Below are 23,440 nucleotides of genomic sequence, written 5' to 3' on the forward strand. Positions count from 1 at the left end.
CGCGATTAAAAAATGATAGAGTCGCGACGCGTTCCAGTCCGAATCGATTTCCTTAAATACCGTAAGACAGTGGCGGAACAAATGGGTCAAAGTATTTTCGGGTTCGAAATTGAATTCGAAAGTTTTGTTATAAATAGCTAAGTTTCGACGACGACGATTAAAATTCATCGTTTTTGGCCTTTCTCCAAACCAACAAAATTATTAATCGATTACGTCGATAGAATGGATAATCGGTGATAAAAATAGCAAAGGAAAAAATTCCATCGAATTTATTCCGTTCGAATTATACTATGGCTACAAACTGTTGCTCCATCTATTTTTCCTTCCAATTGTGTGTCCTAGTTATCAAATCCAAGCTCGAGGATTCTCAATCCCAATATCGCGTTTATTATCTCTCGGAGGATTCGATTTCGTTCCCAGGAGAAGAAGTCTGGAAGAATTTTCTTCGAGGCGGTTTAACCGATTTAATAACGCGAGATGATAGTTGGCCGACAAGCCGGATTATCCGTGCAATTTCTGCGACGCTACAATTACCACGGGCCAAGGAAATTTATCGTCCGCGGAAAATTTCATCGGTGATTTCGCGCTCTCTCGAATCTCATCACCCTCGTCTTCCAAACTTTCTATTTCTTCCACGAAATTCGACCGACGAACGCTCGAGACTCGCTTAATTAAATTCCCTCTTCGTATTTTCGAGTCAACCGATCGCCTCGTTTCGATCGAATCGACTCGTTTCGAAAACCTAGAGGGGAGGGGAGAGAGAAAGAGAAATTAACCGTCGCCAAAATGTCTCAACGCGGAGATAAATCTCAATCCAAACCGGATCGTGACTAATAAATTCCAATGTTGGCTCGCGCCGTAAATATAGATCGACGAATACGGGAAGCGTGATGCAACATTTCGAGAAAAATGATCCCTTCGCACGCGTCACAATTTCTACTGGCGCATGGACAGATTAGATCCGATATAGGTCGGTTCTAGTTCAAAGCAAAGAGATCTCGAAGCGAGTTCACCTGAGGACGTCGTTTTAATCCCCCTTATCCGATTTAAACACCGATTGGATTTAAACAAATGCGCACCTGATCCCTTTTTACTCGATATTCCGCGTAATTTGCTACTCGAATTTGTAACTGTAATTTGTATTTTCTTCTTCTTTTTCTCTCTCTCTCTCTCCTTCGATCATTCTCGACGCGACACGAGCAGATTTTCATTATACCGACGCGGTAGCGAAGCGACGTAGTATCCGCCCTCGCGTAAGAAAACGATCGTTACCAGCCAGCGAAACAACTTTCCTCCAGTTTTCCCCTCTCTCTCTAGTCGACGTTTTCGCCTCACGGGAAATACAGACGGCAACAACGGCCTGTCTCGTGGGATTCAATCTCCCCTCTCCTGAGAGGAAGGAGGAGAAAACATAAACGACTAGGCGACGTAATTATCGTTTTTTCTCACTCCTCCCTTCGCATTTAACGACCGAGATAGGAGCGATCGCGAGCCGCGTGCTCCCGAAGTAACTTGATTAAAAATTTCGAATTATTTGTTATATTCGTTAACTATTTACACTCGATCCGCTTTTCGTATAATCTCAAGCCGTTATTATTTCCAATTTATTATTATTGTTATTATTACGTTTTGAACGTGGCAAATTAAGTGGAAGTAAGTATTTATTCGACTAGCTTCGACTATTAGATTTTCGCTGGCCAGTAAGGATTCGACCGAGAACGCGTTGTTGCCAAACTTGCGAAAGGACGAGCGGTCGATCCGCTCGTATCTTAACGGGCGTATTCGACCGTCTCGATAATTGAACCGTCTTCGAATATATTTGCACTCGCGCGCGAACAGACGGGAATTCCGGTTTTAGATAGAAAAGCAAACGGCAAGGAGGATAGGATAGGAAACGAGTCGAAGGACGTTGGTCTGAGAGAGAGAGAGAGAGAAAAAAGCGAGAGAGGAGAGAAACAAAGGAAGGGAAGCGCGTGGGTGGTGTTTGGGATCGAGGGCGAGCAAGAAGGGGAGAAGGGGCGAAGGTCTACACGGTTCAAACAAATGCAACGGAAAATTTGCATTTGCGGGTCACGGCGCGGCAAGGAACGAGTCACGAGGAGGAGAGAAAGGTGCAAAAGGGGAACTAGCGTTCTTCTTATATCCTCACGGATATTTTTCCTCTTTTCTCGACGAGATAAATTTGTCTCGCGACACCACCCTCCTCTCTTCTCCTCTCCCGAAACGTTACAATTTCCCATTCTCCAGCAAATCTTCTCCAGCTAATCGAAATGGCTACGCCACGTTACACGCACAATATGAGAATTTCAATCAAGTTTTAAAGACTCGTGAAAAAGTAGTAGTAAGCTTGAAGTTTGCGAGAAATCTTTCTAATGCGGCGATAAAAGCGAAGGGCGTTAAAAAGATCCGTTGTGTGTACAAGTACTCGAGGAGGAGAAGGAGGACGACTATCAATCTTGGAAAGAAAAGGAGACGAGAGTAAAGGCCCGTTCGCACCGACGCGATCCATTCCCAAGTACATATATATATGTGTATATATATATATATATATATAGTATATGTGTATATATATATTATATGTATATATATATATACACATATATATATACATTCTCGTCCCCGTGGCGAATTCAAGGCAAACGTCTACCGTTGGCGCGCGGAAAAGGACGATCGACAAAGACAGACAGAGAGAGAGAAAGAGAGAAGCGTAAAGTCTTTCTTTTTTGTCTTAACCGCAACCTATATACCACAGCGATGGGAAAAATTTAATAGCTACGAATAGAGTTATTTCGACAATTTATTTGTACGTTTCAAAACGTAATAATAAAAGACTCATTATCTATATATATATTTATAAAATAACTGTAATAACTAGGAATAAACATCGTTCAAATTATCTCGATAAATAATTTATTTCGTTATCGTTTATTACATTGGAAATAACTTTATTCGAAATTTTTACTTCGATTCTGTCAACTCTCCAAGTCTTGTACGATACGAGGCTCGAATTTTGGGCGGTGAAAAATTGCGAAACTCTCGCGGGTCTCGATCGTGGGATAGGAGAAACGGGAATCGACGTGACTCGACGAGCTCGTTTCGATCCGCCCATTCCCGTTAAATTACACCTTCGAGTACACGGGTAAGTACACACGGAACGGACTGGTCGACACGGCGGTACCGATAGTCCGGGGGAGACGAGATTCGCCCTATAAGTAATCTTGTCCGGGAGTAACGCGTGCCGCCTTTAAAAGCGACCGGTCCCCGATCCGAGATCGACGATGCCGATTTTGTAATAAACAAAGTCGCTCTTTGAAAAGTAATTCGCCATTCGTATACATATATATATATATACATATACAAATGGCGAATTACTTTTATATATATATGTATGCTTGACAGAGGTTGCAGAGATGGAGGGAGATAAACAGAGAGCGAAACTCGAGACAGGATAAGCATCTTTCGAAAAACGTATATCCGGTCCCCTCCCTCTTCTCTCAAGGATAATTCGAGAGAGAGAGAAAGGAAAGGAGCCGTTTCGAGAATTTTATTATTAAATTCTATTTCCATAGCATAAATTATATCTATATTAATTTTTCAAAAAATTTTCGAAGAGGAAAAAAAATTGGACAAAGTTCGAGAAATCTCTCGTTGGCCAGAAGAGAAAGGAAGGAAGAAACGCTGGAGAAGGGAAGAAAAAAAGGGAGGTGAAATCGATACCGAGTTTATTATCGGGTGCACGCCCACCGAGGGGCTGGGACTGCATAGGATGCAACAATTACCGTCGAAAAGGCCGTGGTGGCTCTCGAGCGAGCATTAGGTTGTTCGGCTCGGCTGGCCAATTGCCGTTCTCCGTTCGAGGAATAATCAGCCAAGCCAGATCGCAGAGAGAGAGAGAGAGAGAGGGAGAGAGAGAGAGAGAGTCAGCCGGTGAATAGCGGTTATGAGTTCCCTTTGTTCCAACTCGCCGATCCACTCTCTTGCTCCGTGTCTCCTCTCCTCTCCGCTCTTTCGAGTCTTCCATTTCTTCCCTTCTCCTCGATGCGCTTTATTTCTTCTTATATATATATATATATATATATATATATATATATATATAACCACGGAGGAACGCAACTCGGCCATAGCGGCACGAAGAAATCGGCTCGTGAATCCCCCCTCCGATCTCGCCTATTCCCTTTTAAAAATTATTTTCTCCATCTCGCGCGAGTTTCGATCGAATACGAGTACGATTAACGGCGGCCGTTCGCCGTACGCTCGAAACACGCTCGACCGAATACCTGGTCTGGTCGGTAACGTAGAGCGGGAAACGAACTCGTATTTTCGCGGTTAATAACTCGTGGACGGATGGGCGACGACTCACCTCACGTGCACACGCCTACCCGCGCGCCCCCCCTCTCCCTCCACAGGAAACGGCATATTCCGTTCGGGACATCCGGTCACGCTTTTTATAGACAGGTGCTTATCCCCCCTCCCCTTTCTTTCGGTACACCTACGCGGAACGAAGTCGCCGAGTCGCTTCTCGAAATATCGTTTTCACCTTTCGATTTATTGTGCAACTCGGGGAGAATATTTTATTATATTATCGATCGAGGATAATTTTCCTCGCGGTCGAGAAAGATCGGCGTAAAATTCGGCCAAACAAATTCCGAGGATTTCCATTTGCCTCGAACGTGGGGAAATGGGATTGATCGCGGCGAGCCATTCGTTCGTTCGGTAGTGCAAAAGCAAAAGCATCGATCCGATGGCAAAGCGGAACGGAATAATTTAAACGTTTAATTTCGACTTCGTTGAAAATCAACCGAGTGGAATAAAATCGTACGTGAGAATATAATACGAGTGGATAAATATCGCGAATTACCACGATACGATCGCTTCGACAGCCGTTTATTTACAGAGGTGCCGTGTAAATGAGTCGATCGTTACAAACAATATCCTCGAATTTAACGAAACAATCCGAGCGCGACCGTTGTAACAAAATCATCGATTCAATTTTCATAACGATAAATTTTCCCGTTCAAAAAAATGTTCTTTCCTCGATCCAATATATATACATGTATAAATCGAAGCTACGACAACGTCGCAGAAGCAACAGGCGGCGTTAGAACGATCTTTCGAATGGAAATTAAAACAACTCGAAAACGGTCCGTTTTCCATTCAACTGATGCATCCTTTGCACAGCCGTAAACCAACCAACTCGATTCTACGACGAGACGCGATTGACCTTTCCCTTGGCAAAACAGGTCTCTACTACTACCACCTCGCTATCTCGCCACTCTCCGCAAATAAAATTTCACGAATCGAATTCGGCTTGATTTCAGAAATTCGGTCGCGATACATTCGATATATCACAACTTGGCAACACCGCAAACAACGTTTACGAATTTTACGACTCCGATCCATTCTCCCGCTTATCCTTATTTCCTTCTCGAACGGATCCAACTTTATCTCGGAAATAAGTATAAGGAGAGAAGCTCGAGGAGGAATAGGATATTCTTTGGGAATCGAGAGAAAGGAGTTTCGAGAGGATCGGAAGCACGTCGTAAATAAAACTGGCTAAGAGGATATCTCGTTGTTGAGAAAATAAATGATCGTTCGACGGAAGCGAGTTATTATTATTATTATTATTATTATTATTATTATTACTCGCCCTTTTCTTCGATACACGATGTCTGGCCTCGATTACCGGAGGCAACCGAGGTGCGGTAAAAGTTGTGTATCGAGGGAAGGGAGAGATGCGCGTTCCGGCAGGCTTAACTTTGCTCGTTCCGCGCAGCGAGACAAAGAATCCCTCTCTCTCTCTCTCTCTCCTCCGTCCTCCGCTCGTCGAGTTCGAGTTAAACTCGCTATCAACGAAGGAAGGAAGGAAACTTTAACGGAGAGAGGGAGGAGGGGGGCGCGAGGGAGGGGGGCTGTCTCGTCGAATCCTGGTTTCAGGACGATGCGCGCGAGCGAGACGTCTGAACCGTTTCACCGCACAGCCCGAAGGAGAGCTTTCGCAAAAACTCACCGCTAGACCGGTTCACCGGCATTCACCGCTGCTCCTCTATCTCCTCCCGACTCGGTGCGCGTATATAACCGCCTCGCTTCAACCGTCTTCCCTTAACCGAATATCCGAGGACCGCGACGTATTTCGAGTAGAATGGAAAACGTTTTCTTTTTTTTTTCTTCTTTTTAAAGAAGTGGCGAAAATGGGGATCCGCGATAACGCGAATCCATTAGAACGAAACATTCGATACCTTCCCCCGCTTTTAAAAGTTCGATCCTTTTTATCTACTACTTTGGTAGGGGGAAAAAAAAAAAGGAAGAAGGAAAGAAAAATATATACGAGGTATGTATATATATATATATATTGGTCGATAAAAGGAAGTCCACCACCGCGTAAAAGTTCGATGTAAACGATTTACCGGGATCGTGTTCAAGACTCGGCCGGTAACGATGTTTACACGGCACGAAACTTACCTTCCGTGACGAAAAATTGAATTATTCCGCCGCGTGCGATTTTATTTCGTTAATGAAACACGCTCCTCGCCACGCTATTATTATTATTATTATTATTATTATTATTAGCTTTCCGAGCACGTAGGAGAAGCTTCGTCACTGGAACGACGCGCGATGAAAATTCGATCCTCATCCGGACGAATGCTACGTATCGGATTCTCGATTACGAACACGCCTTCGACCGCGATATTTTTACCGTACCATACCTCCTTTGTCCAACGTTTTATCTGCAACCAACAAAGGAGTACACCGTTGTCTCTTCCTATTATCCTTCTCTCTCTCTCTCCCTCTCTCTCTCTCTCTCTCTCTCTCTCTCTCTCTCTCTTTCTCGAAATAAAAGTTCGATCGGAACGTGGACACGCGCAATTTCGACCGAGGGAGAAGGTTCTCACGATCCTGATCCCGAAAGAAGCGGCGACCCCTTCTTTCTCTCCCCTTCGAGACATTCCTCGGCTGCGTTTTACCCGAAACGAGCGGATGCCTACCTTTCGGGAATACGCTCGATCGTCGAAAAACAAAGCATGGAAGGAGGGACGATCGCGATCGCTTTGGCGACAAGAAAAAAAGGAAGAAAGAGAGAGAGAGAAGGATAATAAGCGGCTCGCGAGCCGTTTTCCCCCTCCATGCTCTGCGATCTCCGCGCGTGAGAGCGTACGCTTCTCGTGCACGTGTGAACGAGAGAAGAAGAAATTCCGCGGAAACCTCGAATCTAGATCTCTCCGTCCACGCGTTCCTCGAAACGTGAGACGGCGTAACAAAGGACGAGGCGATGCGTACTTATCCCGAAAACTCGTACGAGACCCGAGTTAACCGAGAATACGGAAAAACGTATCTTTTTTACCGTGGTGGATGCAATCGTGTTCTTCTGAGGAAGCAACCGGCTCGTTTCCAACTCGAAATTCGTAAACGAGGAAAAAGAGAGGAACGAACGCGTTTTCGATTTATCGAAAGGGGAAACACGTTCGATTCGGTTTTTCTAACGAAACACGACGAACGCTCGGACGGATAATTTCTCCGAGGGGCGAAATTCCGTGTTGCATCGTGTGGGATGCAACGTCGATTCGTGTTTGCGGGTGGATTAATATCGCGCGAGGGGCTTAGTCAGGCCGCCTAATGCGATACCGCGTTGTAGACAACAGGTGCTAATAATAGGTACAGCCACGTCCACCTAACTGTCGCTTGTCATGGTTTACTTCCGCTAGCTAGTAATCAGCCGCAACTTAATTAAGTAGCTCGAGGTAATTGTGAACCGTGCTCTTCAACTCTCTCTCTCTCTCCCTCTCGGTTCGATTCACGCGGAACGAACGAGGCGGAATTCAACGCCAATTTCCAAATCCAACATCCTCCCCTCGATGCTCTCGCCAACCAGATACCTTATTCCCGACTTCTCGCATAATTCTCGCTCTCGGAAACACGTTTTTTCTAAAATTTCCAAAAATTGGAAATTCCTTTCTATCGATCCAATGCCTTTTTTTGCTGAGTATTGCAACTTAAAATGATAATTCTTATGATAAAGAAAGGATTTATTCCAAAGAAATAAATATCGTCTCGATTCGACGATCCAAGTGGTCCTCCTCCCGCAGAGGGTTAAAAAAGGGAGGAGGTCTCGGAAAGGAAGAGAGGAGGCCCGTTCGGCTTCCGTGAAATTCGGTCGTCGAGAGGATTATCAATCGTTTCTGCCCGATCGACGCGAACAACGCCTCGGACTCGGTACCTTTGAAGGGTTCGCGGAAAAAGTTGCGGTTCCAGGTACGGGACAATGGCTCGGGAATTTATCATTCCCCGGGACAAGTACGGGGAAGAGAGAAAGAGAGAGATGGAGAATACGTGACGAGTGCATAATCGCGATCTCTTTTGTCCACCGCGCGATGCAACACAATCCGACGCGCGCGTTTCGGCGCATCGAAATGAAAGTCGCGTCGTCGCTCCCTCCCCCCCTCCCTCCCTCCTCCGTTCTTTCCCCCCTCCCCAAACACGATCTCTCATTCCTTCCGTTCACTTCGTCGCGCACCATCCTCCCCCAAATTGCACAAATCGCAATCGGTTTTTTTTCACTTACGAATATCACGCGAGATATTTCGCTCTTTTCAAAGCGGATAAACACTCGCGCGCGCGTGTGCGACTGCGTGCTTCGTTAATCGAAAGCGATCCTTTTTAGGTTTTTAACGTTTGCTCGAATTTTTTTCTCGTTCATTCCACAGCGAAGAATCAATGGATGGAGAGATACATCCAAGTATTTTTTTTTACGAAACACGTGATCACGAGAGACGTACGATTTTTAATTAAGGATGGATTAGAGTGTGAGTGTGAGCTAAACACTCGTGTGTTTCGTTCGGGTATCAGGGAATATGGGGAGGGGGGAAAGAGAGAGAAGTGGCGAAATTACTGGACAGTTTCGAGAAATCTCGTTACACGATCCGACCCCCGGCCATCTTGGAATTCCAATCATAGCATCGATATCCATTTAGCATGGCTCCAAAGTGAAATGGGTTCTCAAAGTAGCGAGGCAACAAGGGAGATATCGAATCGTTTCCATCCAAACGTGAGCTTCTCTTATTATTGTTCGTTTTTATTATTAATTTAAGGAATTTTTTTCGAATATTTTCCAAGATTTGTTGAACAGTTGAGAATCTTTTTCGAGATAAAAATTCCTCCTTATCCACCTCCTCTAATACCACTCGCTCCAAATCCTCCTTTTCATCATCTCCACCACAATTTCATTACTTCCATATCTGTCTCCATCCCACCTCCTCAATTTCGTTACCTCCTTTCCACCTCCTCCTCTTAGTGATATTTTCATGTCTTCACCTCCATCCTCATTTTCGCATTTATCATCACAACCTCCTTTTCGTCAACTCCTCCACTCGCACCTCCTCTTTTTTCGTCACATTCCTCCACATCCTCAATTTCGTCATTTTCTTTCCACCTCCTCCTTTTCATGACATCTTTATCTCTGCACCTCCATCCCCATTTCCGCACCTATCTCCACAACCTCCTTTTCCCTCCTTTATCCCACCTCCTCAATTTTGTTATCTCCTTTTCACCTCCTCCTCTTCGTGACATTTTCATGTCTCCACCTTCATACTCATTTTCGTATTTATCATCACAACCTCCTTTTCGTCACCTCCTCCACCTCATTTTTTGTCACCTTCACCTCCACCTCCACAATTTCATCATTTCCTCTCCATTTCTACCACCACTTCTACCTCCTCAAGTTCGTCACCTCCTTTCCACCTCCTCCTTTTTTCGCCACCTCCTCCACCTCCTTTTTCGTCACCTCCACCTCCACCTCCACAATTTCGTCATTTTCTCATCAATTCTACCTCCTCAAGTTCGTCACCTCCTTTCCACCTCCTCCTTTTTCGTCACCTCCACCTCCACCTCCACAATTTCGGCATTTCGTCACCAATTCTACCTCTTCAATTTCGTCACCTCCTTTCCACCTCCTCCTTTTTTCGCCACCTCCCCACCTCCATTCTCGATTTCGTCATTTCCTCTCCATCTCTACGACCACCTCCAAGTCCTCAATTTTGTCATCTTCTTTCCAGTTCCTCCTTTTCGTCGCCTCCTCCCCACCTCCACCTCCACAAATTTGTCACCTCCTTTCGACCTCCTCTTCTTCATAGTCTTCTCATGTCTGCACCTCCATTCCATTTTTCGCATCTATTTCCTTTTCGTCACCTCCTTCACCTCCTTCACCTCCTCCTTTTTCGTGAAGTCCTTCCCTACCTCCTTCTTTTCATAACTTCCATCTTTTTAATTTCGTCATCTCCTCTGCATCTCTACCTTCACTATCTGAAATTCGTCACCTCCTCCCACCTCCTCGTTTTCATCATCACCTCGTTGTCTTCATCTCCATCTCCATTTCCATATGCATTTCCACCTCCTCGATTTCTCCTGTATCTCCTCCATCTCCTCCTTTTTCGTCACCTCCTGCTCCACCTCCCCCTTGTTCCTTTTCTTCTTCGTCCTCCTCCTCGTAAAAGGGTTACCGAGAGAGGAGGTCGTTTACCTCGAGCTTGGTGGCGAGGCGTCACGCGAGATTAGCAAGCAGGACCCCACGTGAGCCACGAAATCTTCTTGCTGAGAGTGTGTCTTTTGAGAAAGGAGTCGGGAGAAAGTTCGCTCTCCTCGGCAAATTTATTATCTCTCCCCTACTACTCCACGAGACGACGGATCTCTCTTTGCATTTACCTCGATGCAGATGAAGAACAACAACTTTCGCTTCGTCCGAGATTCGAGTTGTTATTATTATATCGGAATCTCTACGCGATCTCCTCCATACGTGAAATGAAATATGATACGAATGATGCGAAAAAGCTTTTTCCTCTTTTTCCCCTCGTCCGTTTCGGGGAAAAAGCGATTTTCGAAGAGGAACGATCGTTTCGAAGGGGAAAGCAATCGTCGTCCATACGATCGTGTAATCGAATCAACTGTACCAACGGGAATACACTTTGGTAATATCAGTTCCGAACGATCGTTATAAATCCCGACACGAGTGTCACGATTAACCGTCGTTTCCAGGGAAAAAAAGCTCGTGATACGATAGATGTATATACGTACGTAGGGTGTGTCCCAAGCAATGGATAAAAAACAGAAAAAAAAGAGAAAAAATATTTTTCTTAAGGCTTAGTTAAGATTTACTTCGAGTAGAAAAAATCTTTCTTCTCTTTTCGATTCGTAAGCATCCATCTCATCTTCGCGAAAAATACGTGTATTCCGATATTTCGATACGCGACGTGTTTCTCCATAATTCACGATGGAACTTGGCACGAAAGAGGAAATCTTGGCGCGGTGAGTGGTTTTCAACTTTTTCGCTTAATGATTCGCCGGAAGGGTGTAGTTTCGAGAAACGGAATATCGAAAGCACGCCACGTTCCGGGAACGGGGGGGAGGGGGGAGGAGGGGAGGCAAAACTCTTCCGACCGAGTTTCGTTCCCAAACGTAAACCTCGGTACGCGAATAAGGTCTCTCCATCCACTCCGCTAAAATGTGCACGTTGTTGCGAAATACCGTATAGGTTTCCCGTAACAACGTTACGGGCGTTGCAACGTTAACGACAATAACACCGCGGGCAAATTACCCGCCTCTCCGAATCCGAGATTTACCCTTTGCCACTGGACGACCGACCGAATAAACAAATCCGATTACAAATCCGGTAATAATTAACAAGCTCGATCGAATTTTCAACTCCTCCAAGAATGCGAGAGGCTAATCGCATCTCTTCCCAAGCCTGGCTACAATTTCCAAATATCGTCTTTTCCGTCTCATCGAGTAAAATTGACGCGAAAAACGTATCTTTAAATTTACTTCTACATCCAATGTGCTTGCGATAAAAAAAAGGTGGAGAAAATTTCAAATTACAGTTCCGTATCCCGTGATATTATTAGGTTAACGGAAATTCTCGAATTGATACGCGCGCGTCTCTATTTTGACGCGAAATCTAGCCGAGTAGAATACGCGAAACGCGGCACACAAAGAAACTCGTTTCCCCTCGTCGAACGAAACGACGAGGAAAAGAACGATCGCAAACATATCGAACCTGATTCTTTGCGGATACGAATGAAGTTATTTGCCTCTGGCTCTCGAGTTATCGATAACTCGAAACTTTTTTTTCCTCCCTCTTTTCTTCCCGTAGAATCGAAAAATCGGTAGAACATTCGTTGACCCGAAACGAAATACCGAAATACTCAACGTTGATCGCTTCGCCTCCCGGGATAAGGAAAAAAAATTTACATAAACGGGTTCGGAGAACGCGCGTCGCGGAAACAATGGATAGGAACGAAGGATGACTCACGAAAGCGTGTATATATCCTATCGTATTTCGCTTCGCCAAAATCTATATAGGGAGTGATGCGAGGGAAAATGGAAAATTTGATCGAAGAAAAACGAAGAATTCGAAAGAAATTATTATATACGAACGACGACTATTTATTTACACGGCCAATTATCGCTCGTTTCCTCGCGGTGATGGAACTCGACCGCGATCTCGATCGACACGGAGTAAAAGAAAGGAGGTTAAACGAAGAGACCGCGTTAGAAAGCAGCGGTCGGAGAGGTGGGAAGAGGAGCAAAAAAGCGAGGTGGGTAAGGGAGGGGGGAAAGGAGAAACGGGAGGGAGAAGGAGAAGAAGCGGCGGTAGCGCGGGATCGAGCGGGATGGAAATTTATCGCTTCTGCGAGGAAGAAAGTGGTTCGACCAGCGGCTGCACATGTCCCCCTGGTTGCACCTGCGTCTCCCCTCTTCCCCCTCCCCTGCCTTACATATGTATTCCCATGTAAACGGTAACATCGGTGGAACACGGCACGCATCTCGCACACACTTTTGCCCCCACCACTTTCTTTTATTCCTGTTGGAGGAGCGCTCGTTCGACAAATTAGCCGGGTCGAAACGATGCCGTATCGGAGGCAAAATGGATGCAAAGTTGCCGTGGGAGGGCCTTCCAAGATTCCTCCGTCGTGTCGTGAAAATATTCCACCAAGCGCAAATTGCCCTCGCCACCTGTCATCGGTAAATATACCTACACAATTTTCGCTCGATAATACGTAAATATTCGAACGAAGTCTACTACCTACGTACCAATTCTTCGAATCACTTTGATACAAAGTCGCCGCTCCACGTTGAACGATCGAACGTCATTTTTTTCCGCGTCCACCGCGATTCCAATTTTTCGAGATCCGAACCGATTTCGATCGAGATTTATACTCGCTTTAAATCCTCGAAATTTTCCGAACGCCGAGAGGGGGGGAGATTTTATCGTAACGCGAAAAAATCTCGGATAAAAAAATAACGTCGAATTTTCTACGTTACGTATTTTTCTTCGAAAAATATGGAGGGAAATAAGAGAAACAACTCTTGGGGACATTGTTTGTTTTCCCGGTTTCCGCGCGAGAGCGGGGAAATTTCGTCGGAAAATGTTGGCACTATTGGATATTCGGTGGCCGCTCGGTTCCTAATTGGCAAAGCGTGACGCATCGGTCGAGTGTTTTGCTTCGAGTAACGGTCAATCCAAACTCGTGACTCGTTCGAGCGCAAACAGGGAAGTATCGGTGTGTAAAAAGAAACGAGACTCGGTCAAATATTTGCGGCGATGGATATCCGTGGCGGCGGCGACGGCGGCACTTCCCACACCAAGAATCCTAACCAAATATTCCCGATCATTTATACGCTTTCGTCGAAATATCTCTATCTCTCTCTCTCTCGCGCGCGCGCACGCTTTTCTCCGATGGTACGTACACTCTTCGCCACGAATATCGACGAACGAAACGTTTCGAGGCAACGACGAAAGCAACAAGTCGTGGAAATCAACGATTCCGACCCTAGCGAAAAACCTTTCTCGTGCTGTTACTCGTTTATTTTACCTGGCTTCGCTCGACCATGTTACCGGCACGTTATTATTATATATACGCGATGCCGTTCCAACTTTCTCACGATTTCTCTTCCGCTGTCGTCGAAATTTCGTACGCGAACCACCATTTTTGCGTCCTACTCCTAATCTCGCGCATGCGCGGTTCGTTCCCCCCCTCCACCGAACTTTTACCAGCAGAAGAAGTTACCGGTTCGAACTATCGAAAAATAACCGACTATCTCTTCCAAGGACGATCGATTAGGAGGAAACAAGAGTGACGGACAGCGACGAACAATGATTCATCTGGACGTAACGTTGGAAAAACCGGCGGAAACGATACGCCGTTCGATCGAGGTTTCTGCAACGTAACGATCGTAGCGCGCAACCGGTAAATATAGTAACTACGCTTATCTCGTAACCGAGAGTCGGAGGTAAAAATACAACGGACGTTTCGTCGTACCGCGTCAACGTCCGTGTACCGCGATTTATCGACAATTTTTTTTTTTTTTCCCCTTTTTTTTAAAAACAGCGCGCGTTCCCGTTTGCGTGGCAAAAGTGACAGCAACAGGAACGGGAACGGGACGAACACCCTTCGTTTACGCTCTCGATCGAGATACGTTGTTAAAACGAGCCGTTTAATCTGTCTCGCGCATCGTAACGCGATTCTCGCGACCGACAGAGAAGGCTGGGGGCGTGGTGGAAGGAGCGAGAGCTAGCTGGTCGATTCTCCCTGACCGAGAATGAAATTTGAGGCAGCCTCTCTTCTCGTCCACTCGCTTTCCAAGAACCGGCGCACACTCACTTTTCACGTGCTTTTCCCCGTAACGCGGAGACGCAACGCGGCCGTAAATTGCGACAGATTCGCGTCAAGGTGAGCCGAGAAAGAGAGAGAGAGAGAGAGAACCAAATATTCCGTGAATCCGATAAAATTAGCGCGAAGCTAGATCGAACCACGAAAACCTATTACATTTTTCTCTATGGAAATAATTCGAAAAGCTAGTACCAGAGAGAGAGAGAGAAAAAGATTTATTTTCTCACGCGTTATTCTCCTCTCTTCGAATCGCATTGCCACGATATTCGCCACGATGCGAGAAGATTAAAGAGGCGAGAAAATTCGGTTCCACGACGAAACTTTGGCTGGAAAACGGATGGAGACGCGAGAAGCTCGAGAAACTTTTTCCTCCACCGCGTTGAAATTTAACCGCGTCCCCGAAAATCCGAAAAGGGAATAATTCAACCTCGACTCGACCCGATCCGACCCGACTCGACCCGATTCGACTCGACTCGACTCGACTCGTCCGGTAGGAGGGGAGGGGGGGGCGAGATTCGCCAAGGACGCGAAAAATCATCGAGCTATTTCGTGTTTGCTCGTCTCTCCCCGAATAACCCTCCGTAATCGGAGAGAAGAGTCGTCAATTTGATGCTACGTTTCGACCAGTCCCGTACCGGGAATTACACACTCGCTCTTCGAAAATCGTCTTAACGAATTCCGTGAAACACGAGGAGAGACGGGCGTCCCTCTTTCCCGATGCAGAAATTACAGTTCTGTTTCTCTCCGGCTTGTCATTATCCGAGTCCCGAGGCCCTCCCCAGCCGAGCCAGGGACGCCGTTGCCTCTAAACCCAACTTTCCCTCCTCCCCCCACAGGGAGAGAGAGAGAGCAGAGAGCAGAGAGCAGAGAGAGCAGAGAGCAGAGAGAGCAGAGAGAGCAGAGAGAGCAGAGAGAGAAGAAAACACACACACACACACACACACACACACACACACACACACACACATTTTTGAGAGAGAGCAGAGAGAGTAGAGAGAGAAGAGAACACACACACACACACACAAATTTTGCGAGACAACACACACACACCCACACAAATTTTGAGAAAACACACACACACACACACTTTTTGAGAGAGAGAGAACACACTTTTTGAGAGAGAGAGAGAGAGAGAGAACACACACATACATACAAAATTTTTGAGAGAGAGAGAACACACACAAAATTTTTGAGAGAGAGAGGGGGGGGTGAACACACACACACAATTTTTGAGAGAGAAAACACACATAAAATTTTTGAGAGAGAGAGAGAGAACACACACACAGAGACAGAGGGGGGAGACACACACAGAGAGGGGGGAACACACATGCACACACAATTTTTGAGAGAGAACACACACACACACAAAATTTTTGAGAGAGAGAGAGAGAGAGAGAGAGAGAGAGAGAGAGAGAGAAGAGAACACACACACACACACACACACACATTTTTGAGAGAGAGCAGAGAGAGTAGAAAGAGAACACACACACACACACACACACACACACACACACACACACACACACACACACACACACACACACACACACACACACACACACACACACACACATTTTTGAGAGAGAGCAGAGAGAGTAGAAAGAGAACACACACACACACACACACACACACACACACACACATTTTGAGAGAGAGCAGAGAGAGTAGAAAGAGAACACACACACACACACACACACACACACACATTTTTGAGAGAGAGCAGAGAGAGTAGAAAGAGAACACACACACACACACACACACACACACACATTTTTGAGAGAGAGCAGAGAGAGTAGAAAGAGAACACACACACACACACACACACACACACACACACACACACACACACACACACACACATTTTTGAGAGAGAGCAGAGAGAGTAGAAAGAGAACACACACACACACACACACACACACACACACACACATTTTTGAGAGAGAGCAGAGAGAGTAGAAAGAGAACACACACACACACACACACACACACAAATTTTGAGAAAACACACACGCACACAATTTTGGGAGAGAACACACACACACCCACACAAATTTTGAGAGAACACACACACACACAATTTTTGAGAGAGAGAGAGAGAGAGAGAGAGAGAGAGAGAGAGAGAGAGCGAGCAGAGAACACACACACGCACACACACACGCACACAAATTTTGAGAGAACACACACACAAATTTTGAGAGAGAGAGAGAGAGAGAGAGAGAGAGAGAGAGAGAGAGAGAGCAGAGAACACACACGTACACACATATTCTCTCTCTCCTCCTCCTCTCTCTCCTCTCCAACGTTTCGAACGAGTCGTTGGAAAAATCCTCTCCGCCATCGTTCCTTCGCATCTCTTCGAATCTCTTTTCATTTCTTCCTCTACTTTTTCTTTTTTTCTCGAATCGGACGAATTAGACGAGAGATGCCCTTCGGGGGCCATCTGGAAGAGAAATAATACGCGCACGCGAGCCGAGCTAATCGCGTGTCGTTCGCGAATAAGGGGAGGAGAAGGGGGAGAGGAGAGGTGGAGAGACGTCCGTGCTGAATTGGGAAACAAGTTTCCGCGGAACGATTATCGACTTCCGTTACGTCGAAACCGTGTCCCCCGATTCGCCGCCATTACTCCTCTCCTCTCCTCTCGTTCGCGTTCCGCACGCCATCCTCGTTATCCGGATACGTAGCCGTCGCGTACGCGTGTTTTGCCCCGTTTGAACGGAATCGAGGGGAAAAAAACCGGTACCGACCGAGTCTCGTTTCCGCTCGGATCGGCCGCCATTACCGGCAGAGAAAGGAAGACGAGGGAGAGGGAAGGCAAGATTCGAAATGGAAAAATCCAATTTTTCCACGCAACGCGTATTAGATCGAGGGGGGGAGGGGGAGATTCGATTTGTAATTGGCTTCGTTGGTCGAGAAACATGGTTGCCACGAGATCGATCAATTTTTCGAGCCGAATTTTTCCGTCACGTTCTCCGACGTTTTATAGCGGGATAAAATATGGGACCACTTTTGGGCAGGTTGCGATGGACGAAAGTAGGAAAACTGTATAAGTATACACTTTCCACCGTTTCGCGCATCGACGAATTTCGCTCGAATTTATTCACCCATTGTTCCACGCATTCGTTCTTTCCCTCGTATATATATACATATATATATATATATATATATATACACAAGCGTACGTAGATAATACGTAAGGCGAAGGTATATTTTCGCGTTTCTTTTTTTAAATCCGAATGTTGTTCGCCGTAATAGCGTCGCCGGCTTTTTTAATTCGTTCCGTATAGCATTTCGCGTATAATACGCAAACGTCTTAACGGAGTGTGGAAACAATCCCGTGCGAGCGTATAAATAGCCGATGACAATGCCGGGACAGAGAGATGAAACGCCAATAAGTGCCTTTCACTTTTCAAGAATGAAGACGACTTTATAGCACCGTGTTATATACAGTGAAACGCTATAAATAAACTCGCGTCGAGAGTCTCGCGCTTTTGTACAATTTTGTAACGCGGACGAACCGAGGCGGAGAGAAAAAGAGAGAAAGAAAAGAAAAAAAGAAAAAGAAAAAAAGGAAGGAAGAAAAGAAAAGAAGAGAGGGGGGGGAAAAAAAAAAAAAAAAAGGAGAAAAGAAAAGAAAACGGCGATTCAGCCCGGGACGCCGTTCACGCGGCTACGCGCGAGCAACGCGTACGAGCCGAGTGGAAAGGTGTTTAATTTATGCCTTCCGCATATCCTTTGTTCCGCGGATGAATTCGACCGCTAATAAAAACCATCGGTCGGGCATTTACGCATCGACGATTTCTCTCCGCTCCCCGAACCCTCTTTTTCTCGGAATCGTCATCGCCGCGATACGAGCGGGAACGAGAAACGGGGGGGGGGGGAGAGAGCCGAGAGCCGAGGGGGGAGAGAGAGAGAGAGAGAGGAAGGAAAAATCGCTTACGGCGAAAAAAGCGGAAAAAATATCGGAGTCCAGGAAAAGGAGTGGAATCTCTCCCCCCCCCCCTCTCTCTCTCTCTCTGTGCGCATGTCGGTGATATTTTTTTTCTTTCTTGTCCGCCTCGTTACCGAAGCAGAATGCGAAAGAGAAAGTGTAAGAGGCGATAATAGGCGGTGTCTTGCGTCATCTTTAATTCGCGTGAATAATAAATTGCGCGGGTTTTTTCCCTTTTTTTCGCGAAATATTTTTCCGGGGAAAGAACACCGGCCGGTAAAGTAGCAGGCGAATAATTTACGGAAACGTACGCGTAAAGATACGCGTTCAACGTTTCGATCCGGTAGTCGGTATTTACAGGGGACATTATGTGGTTAAGTACTTTCGAAAGTGAAAAGGATTACTAAGGGGTATTAATATCTAATTGGATATTCTTATTCGCGTGGAGAAAGAGAAGGAAGAGAAACTATATATATATATATATATATATGTATATGTATATATACGCGTATGTATATCGATAGAGTCGGACGGATAATTCGATGCGCGTGGATCGGCGGGAAGCGGCATGCTTTAGATGGACACGCTCGATAGAGACGTAACAGGTGTGGACGGAGCGCGGGAGCGGGAGCGGGAGCGGGAGCGGGAGCAAGAACGTGGCCGCACGTCCGTTAACTCTGGGACTTTTCGAGAACAAGACGCCGCGAGCAACGCCTCCCGTCCCCCCGAGAGAGAACGGCGAATGTCGTGGGACAAATATACCGTTTGACACCTGGGAGGAAGACGCGGACAATGGCAAGGTTTGGGGTAAGGTCCCCTTACTTTGTCCGGGGAATAATAAAGTTCCCGGTGCAGAAGGGATTCGGGATATCGGACGGTAGGTCCCTCAAAGATCGCTTCTCGGAAACGTGTCTTTGTTGGCTCGGGCTTGCGGTTCCGAAGGGGACACACTCGAACGCTTTTCAAACTGCGACCCCCTACAGCGATTTCCATCTTGTACTTCGTACCGTGTTTCTAGATTTATCGTGGAATAAACAACCGCTTCGTGGAAACGTTATTACCGGGTGACGTGACTCCAGCCGCCGTGCTCACAATACCACCGCGATCGCTTCTTTACCCTCCCTTTTTCATGAATATCGGCCGACAATCGGTTCGTTTGCCACGCTTCGCCAAGACAATTGTTTTACCTGGAAACCTGTTACGCTTTTGACAAACTGTACAATTTCTAAAACGCAAAGTAACACGCCGGCTTTTCAACACCGTTTATATGGAAAACCGTCGTCGTCTCATACGCGTGCTGCGATACGCATACACTCGTAACTACGTGTATTTTTCTCCTCCCCGACACGATTTTTTTCTTTCCAATCGAATCGAATACGTATCGATACAACGGCGATAATAATATTAATCAATCGGTTTAACGCACGTATTCTTATGCGCGATAACGCGCTGGAAAGATAAAAAAAATGTAATGCAATTGACGGGAAGAACGGATACGCTTCCAGGTATTCGAGTCGAGTCGAGGGCACGAAAAAAGGGAAAAAAGTAGCAAGAAATTGCATCAGTCTGCACGAATGTCGAGAATGCTATTCAAATCGTGAAAGCGTGACTCACAACATCGAAGTAAAACCATGGGAAATTCCTCGACATTTGCTCTGTTCGCGAGACGCGAGCAATGCTATTTTTCCTCCTTCGTGTCTCATCGACGCGACGCCAAAGCTTGAAAATAGGAAATACGCCGCGAACAACGTATTAATCGCGATTCGAATCAATTCGATTAAACGCATCGTTTAACCTTCGTTCATATTTCGAAACGAAACGCACGCTCGAGATTCTATTCGCGTTCGTATTCGTGTTTCAATCGTTTACTCTTACGTCTAATTATTTTTCTTTCTTTGTCATCCTTTGTTGTTGTGTATTTTTCAGAGAAAATCAAAGTAAAAAAGAGTAAAGTAACTCGACTCACCATTCGATGCTTCTGTATCCTCGCAGGCAGCAATGAAGGGCTTTGAACGCTCCGATATTTGCATATTCCGTTGTCACGACTTCTTTCGTAAATCTGAGACCACCAGGTGGCAAGTTGTCAAATTTGTGTATCGAACAGTAGTCTTTTAATTCGTTGGCCCGGCACAAAACGGTCAAAAGCGACAAGATGATTAATCCACGGTTCAACGATGTCGTCATCTTGAGATTTCGACGAAAAACCAATTTACCAAGACGTTGGAAAAACATTTTAGACACGACGCTTTTCAAATCCGAGAACCTCCATTATCGGATTCCTAGAGTGAAAATTACGTCCCAACGGTCCAGGCTAAACTTTTCCGTAAAGGAAAACCGATCTCTTCCAGCCGGCACCGTTAACGTCTAAAGGACAAATACGCGGACTTCTGTATCTACGTACACGTACCTTCACCGATCCGCTCGATGTTTGTCGTCAAACATAAACTTTCGTCTACTCAGGAATACTGCGTGTTTACTCGGGATTTCAAACAGCTCTCGTCCCGCGTTTTTTTCGCGTTAACCGATAAACTGTTTAACCGTTCAGTCACCTTCCGCGAAATCCATTTTAATTTTTCTCCCGTTCTATTTTCGACATCACTGCTCAATTATGCGAGGAGAGGAAGAAGGGGAACTTTTTCAACATTTGCACGATCACCAATAATTTTAACCATTCATATATATACGTATATATATATGCGTAATGCGTATAGCGCGTCAATGGTCAATGGTCACAAATCCCGTGATTCGACACTTTTTCGACGATCTTTCCGATATTACGTCACTCGCAATAATCACGATACTGCACATCAAAATTCAACCGTGTAAATAATGCGTCCCGTTTCCGAGAAGAGAAAAGAATAACGAATATCGACACGTAGAACGATCGTAACGAAACGAAATATTTTCACGGAAAAGAAACTGTCGACGTATCGTGTAAACGTACAAACGAAGCACACGCTCCGAACGCCGACGGCTTACTGTCAGCTCGCTGCTTTGAAAACTCCCCGTAGACCACGGGTTTAAAACGAGCCGCCTGTTGCCTCGTACTCGTTCGGTTGCTTTCGCCTCTCTTCGGACATCATCGATGGAACCGTACCGACCGTACTACGGTCGCACGTAATCGTTAGTTCTATTCTTCTCCCCAAAAAACATTGGTGATTCTTTTTCTTTTCTGTTTCTTATATGTATATATATATATATATATATAGTGCACATTCGAAATCTTTAAAATTATACGCGAGATAGATATCGTTTATCGATCGAATCGTAATCTTCCATTTTCCGATCATATTTATTCTTAATTTTAGAGAAAAATATGTGCTAATCTCTGGAACTAATCGATAAATCGATACATTTTTTACGAGATTCTCGTTTGAACGTCAACTCGATGCAAACTTCATTAAATACTTATTCACGTGAGTAGTTGGTTAGTTGCTTGGTCATATTATTAATGTTATTTTTGACGTCAGAATATATTATGCGAATTTTGCCGAGGTTGATCGAAAATATTCTATTTTGCACGCTATTATACTTTCTTATTTATAAGAATAAACTTTTCGTAAGAAAATCGTTCCGTAACTTGGAAGAACACGTTTTTTTAAGTGGTTACTCGCCGCCTTATTTACCTTTACTTACTCGATTCGAAGAACATGTATGTATACATAAACAAATAATCAAAGAAATCTTTGCATTTTTCGAACGGGATATTTGACAAAGATTCGGAAAAAAAAAACTAGAATGCGATAATCATTTTTATTGGAAACGACGGTTCGATGCATACGTAAATATCGATTTCGAAAGAAATTAGATTAAAAGAGAAGAATTTCCGTGAATACGATAAACTTTGAACGTACGTATGTATATTTAACAACGTATTGCGGGCAGATAATTTTTGTTCGGATAAAGTTTTGTTCGAGGTAATTGGACAGCGCGATATCGTTCGGCGAATTAATATCGATCTTTCGAGAATTTTCTTACTCATAGAATATTTTATCAGTTTTATATACGATTCGATATATCGCGTATAGATATACATATACACGCTCTATCAATTCTATCTCGACTCGATTTTTTTCTCATTCCACGATCGAACAATTTATACTTTCCCCGTTTTTTCGCGAATGATCCCCGATTTTGCAGCAACGTGAGAGCAAGAACAACGCGTTACGTACATAACTTAAACTTTTCACTCCGCACACTTACACTTACGCGTACACGTACGCCGCTGACTTGCATTCTGGGAATTCGAGTATGCGGTCAGTCGTTTCGTGTCGTGTGGCAACGATTATACCGGATGATCTATGTCAGACTCACGTATTCACGTGTGTGTGTGCAACCACCGCGCATGGAAGGGACTTTTATGCGTGCCGACGATGAGTGTAGTTCTTTCTCGTACAACCAGTTTTTTTTCCCTTTTTTCCCTAGAAATAGATTCTCGCATCGCTATCGATCGGACAATCGTCGATGCGACTCGGTCGAAAGATAGACAAGGAACGAAGCGCCGTTTACGTTCCAAAGATCGAATTTCGCCAATTTTTCGCCCTTCGGTCCGAACAAAAATTTTTTTTTTTAAGATAAGATAAAAATAGACGGTGTAATAAATTTGAATCGACACGGAACCAGTTTTTTTTCCCTTTTTTCCCTAGAAATAGATTATTCTCGCATCGCTATCGATCGGACAATCGTCGATGCGACTCGGTCGAAAGATAGACGAGGAACGAAGCGCCGTTTACGTTCCAAAGATCGAATTTCGCCAATTTTTCGCCCTTCGGTCCGAACAAAAATTTTTTTTTTTAAGATAAGATAAAAATAGACGGTGTAATAAATTTGAATCGACACGGAACCAGTTTTTTTCCCT

At 45.2% G+C, this 23,440-nt stretch overlaps 2 protein-coding genes across 3 annotated transcripts in view; one reads left to right on the plus strand and one right to left on the minus strand.

Annotated features, from left to right (window-relative positions):
* Positions 1 to 21,743, minus strand: part of LOC100578939 (single Ig IL-1-related receptor) — a 56,449-nt gene extending 34,706 nt beyond the window's left edge. Inside the window, exon 1 of the mRNA XM_003251514.4 lies at positions 20,549 to 21,743. Within this exon, the coding sequence (XP_003251562.1) occupies positions 20,549 to 20,814 (266 nt within the window). The 5' untranslated portion in view covers positions 20,815 to 21,743. The remainder of the gene's footprint in view (positions 1 to 20,548) is intronic.
* A 124-nt stretch (positions 21,744 to 21,867) lies between these two features.
* Positions 21,868 to 23,440, plus strand: part of LOC410270 (acetylcholinesterase) — a 34,338-nt gene continuing 32,765 nt past the window's right edge. The window contains exon 1 of one of the 2 annotated variants that reach the window (XM_016914793.2): positions 21,868 to 21,998. The gene's annotated coding sequence lies outside the window, so the exon portion shown is untranslated. The remainder of the gene's footprint in view (positions 21,999 to 23,440) is intronic. The other variant, XM_393751.7, reaches the window with a different exon arrangement.

Source organism: Apis mellifera, linkage group LG11 (genome assembly GCF_003254395.2).
Source record: "Apis mellifera strain DH4 linkage group LG11, Amel_HAv3.1, whole genome shotgun sequence".
Classification (NCBI taxonomy): Eukaryota; Metazoa; Arthropoda; class Insecta; order Hymenoptera; family Apidae; genus Apis; species Apis mellifera.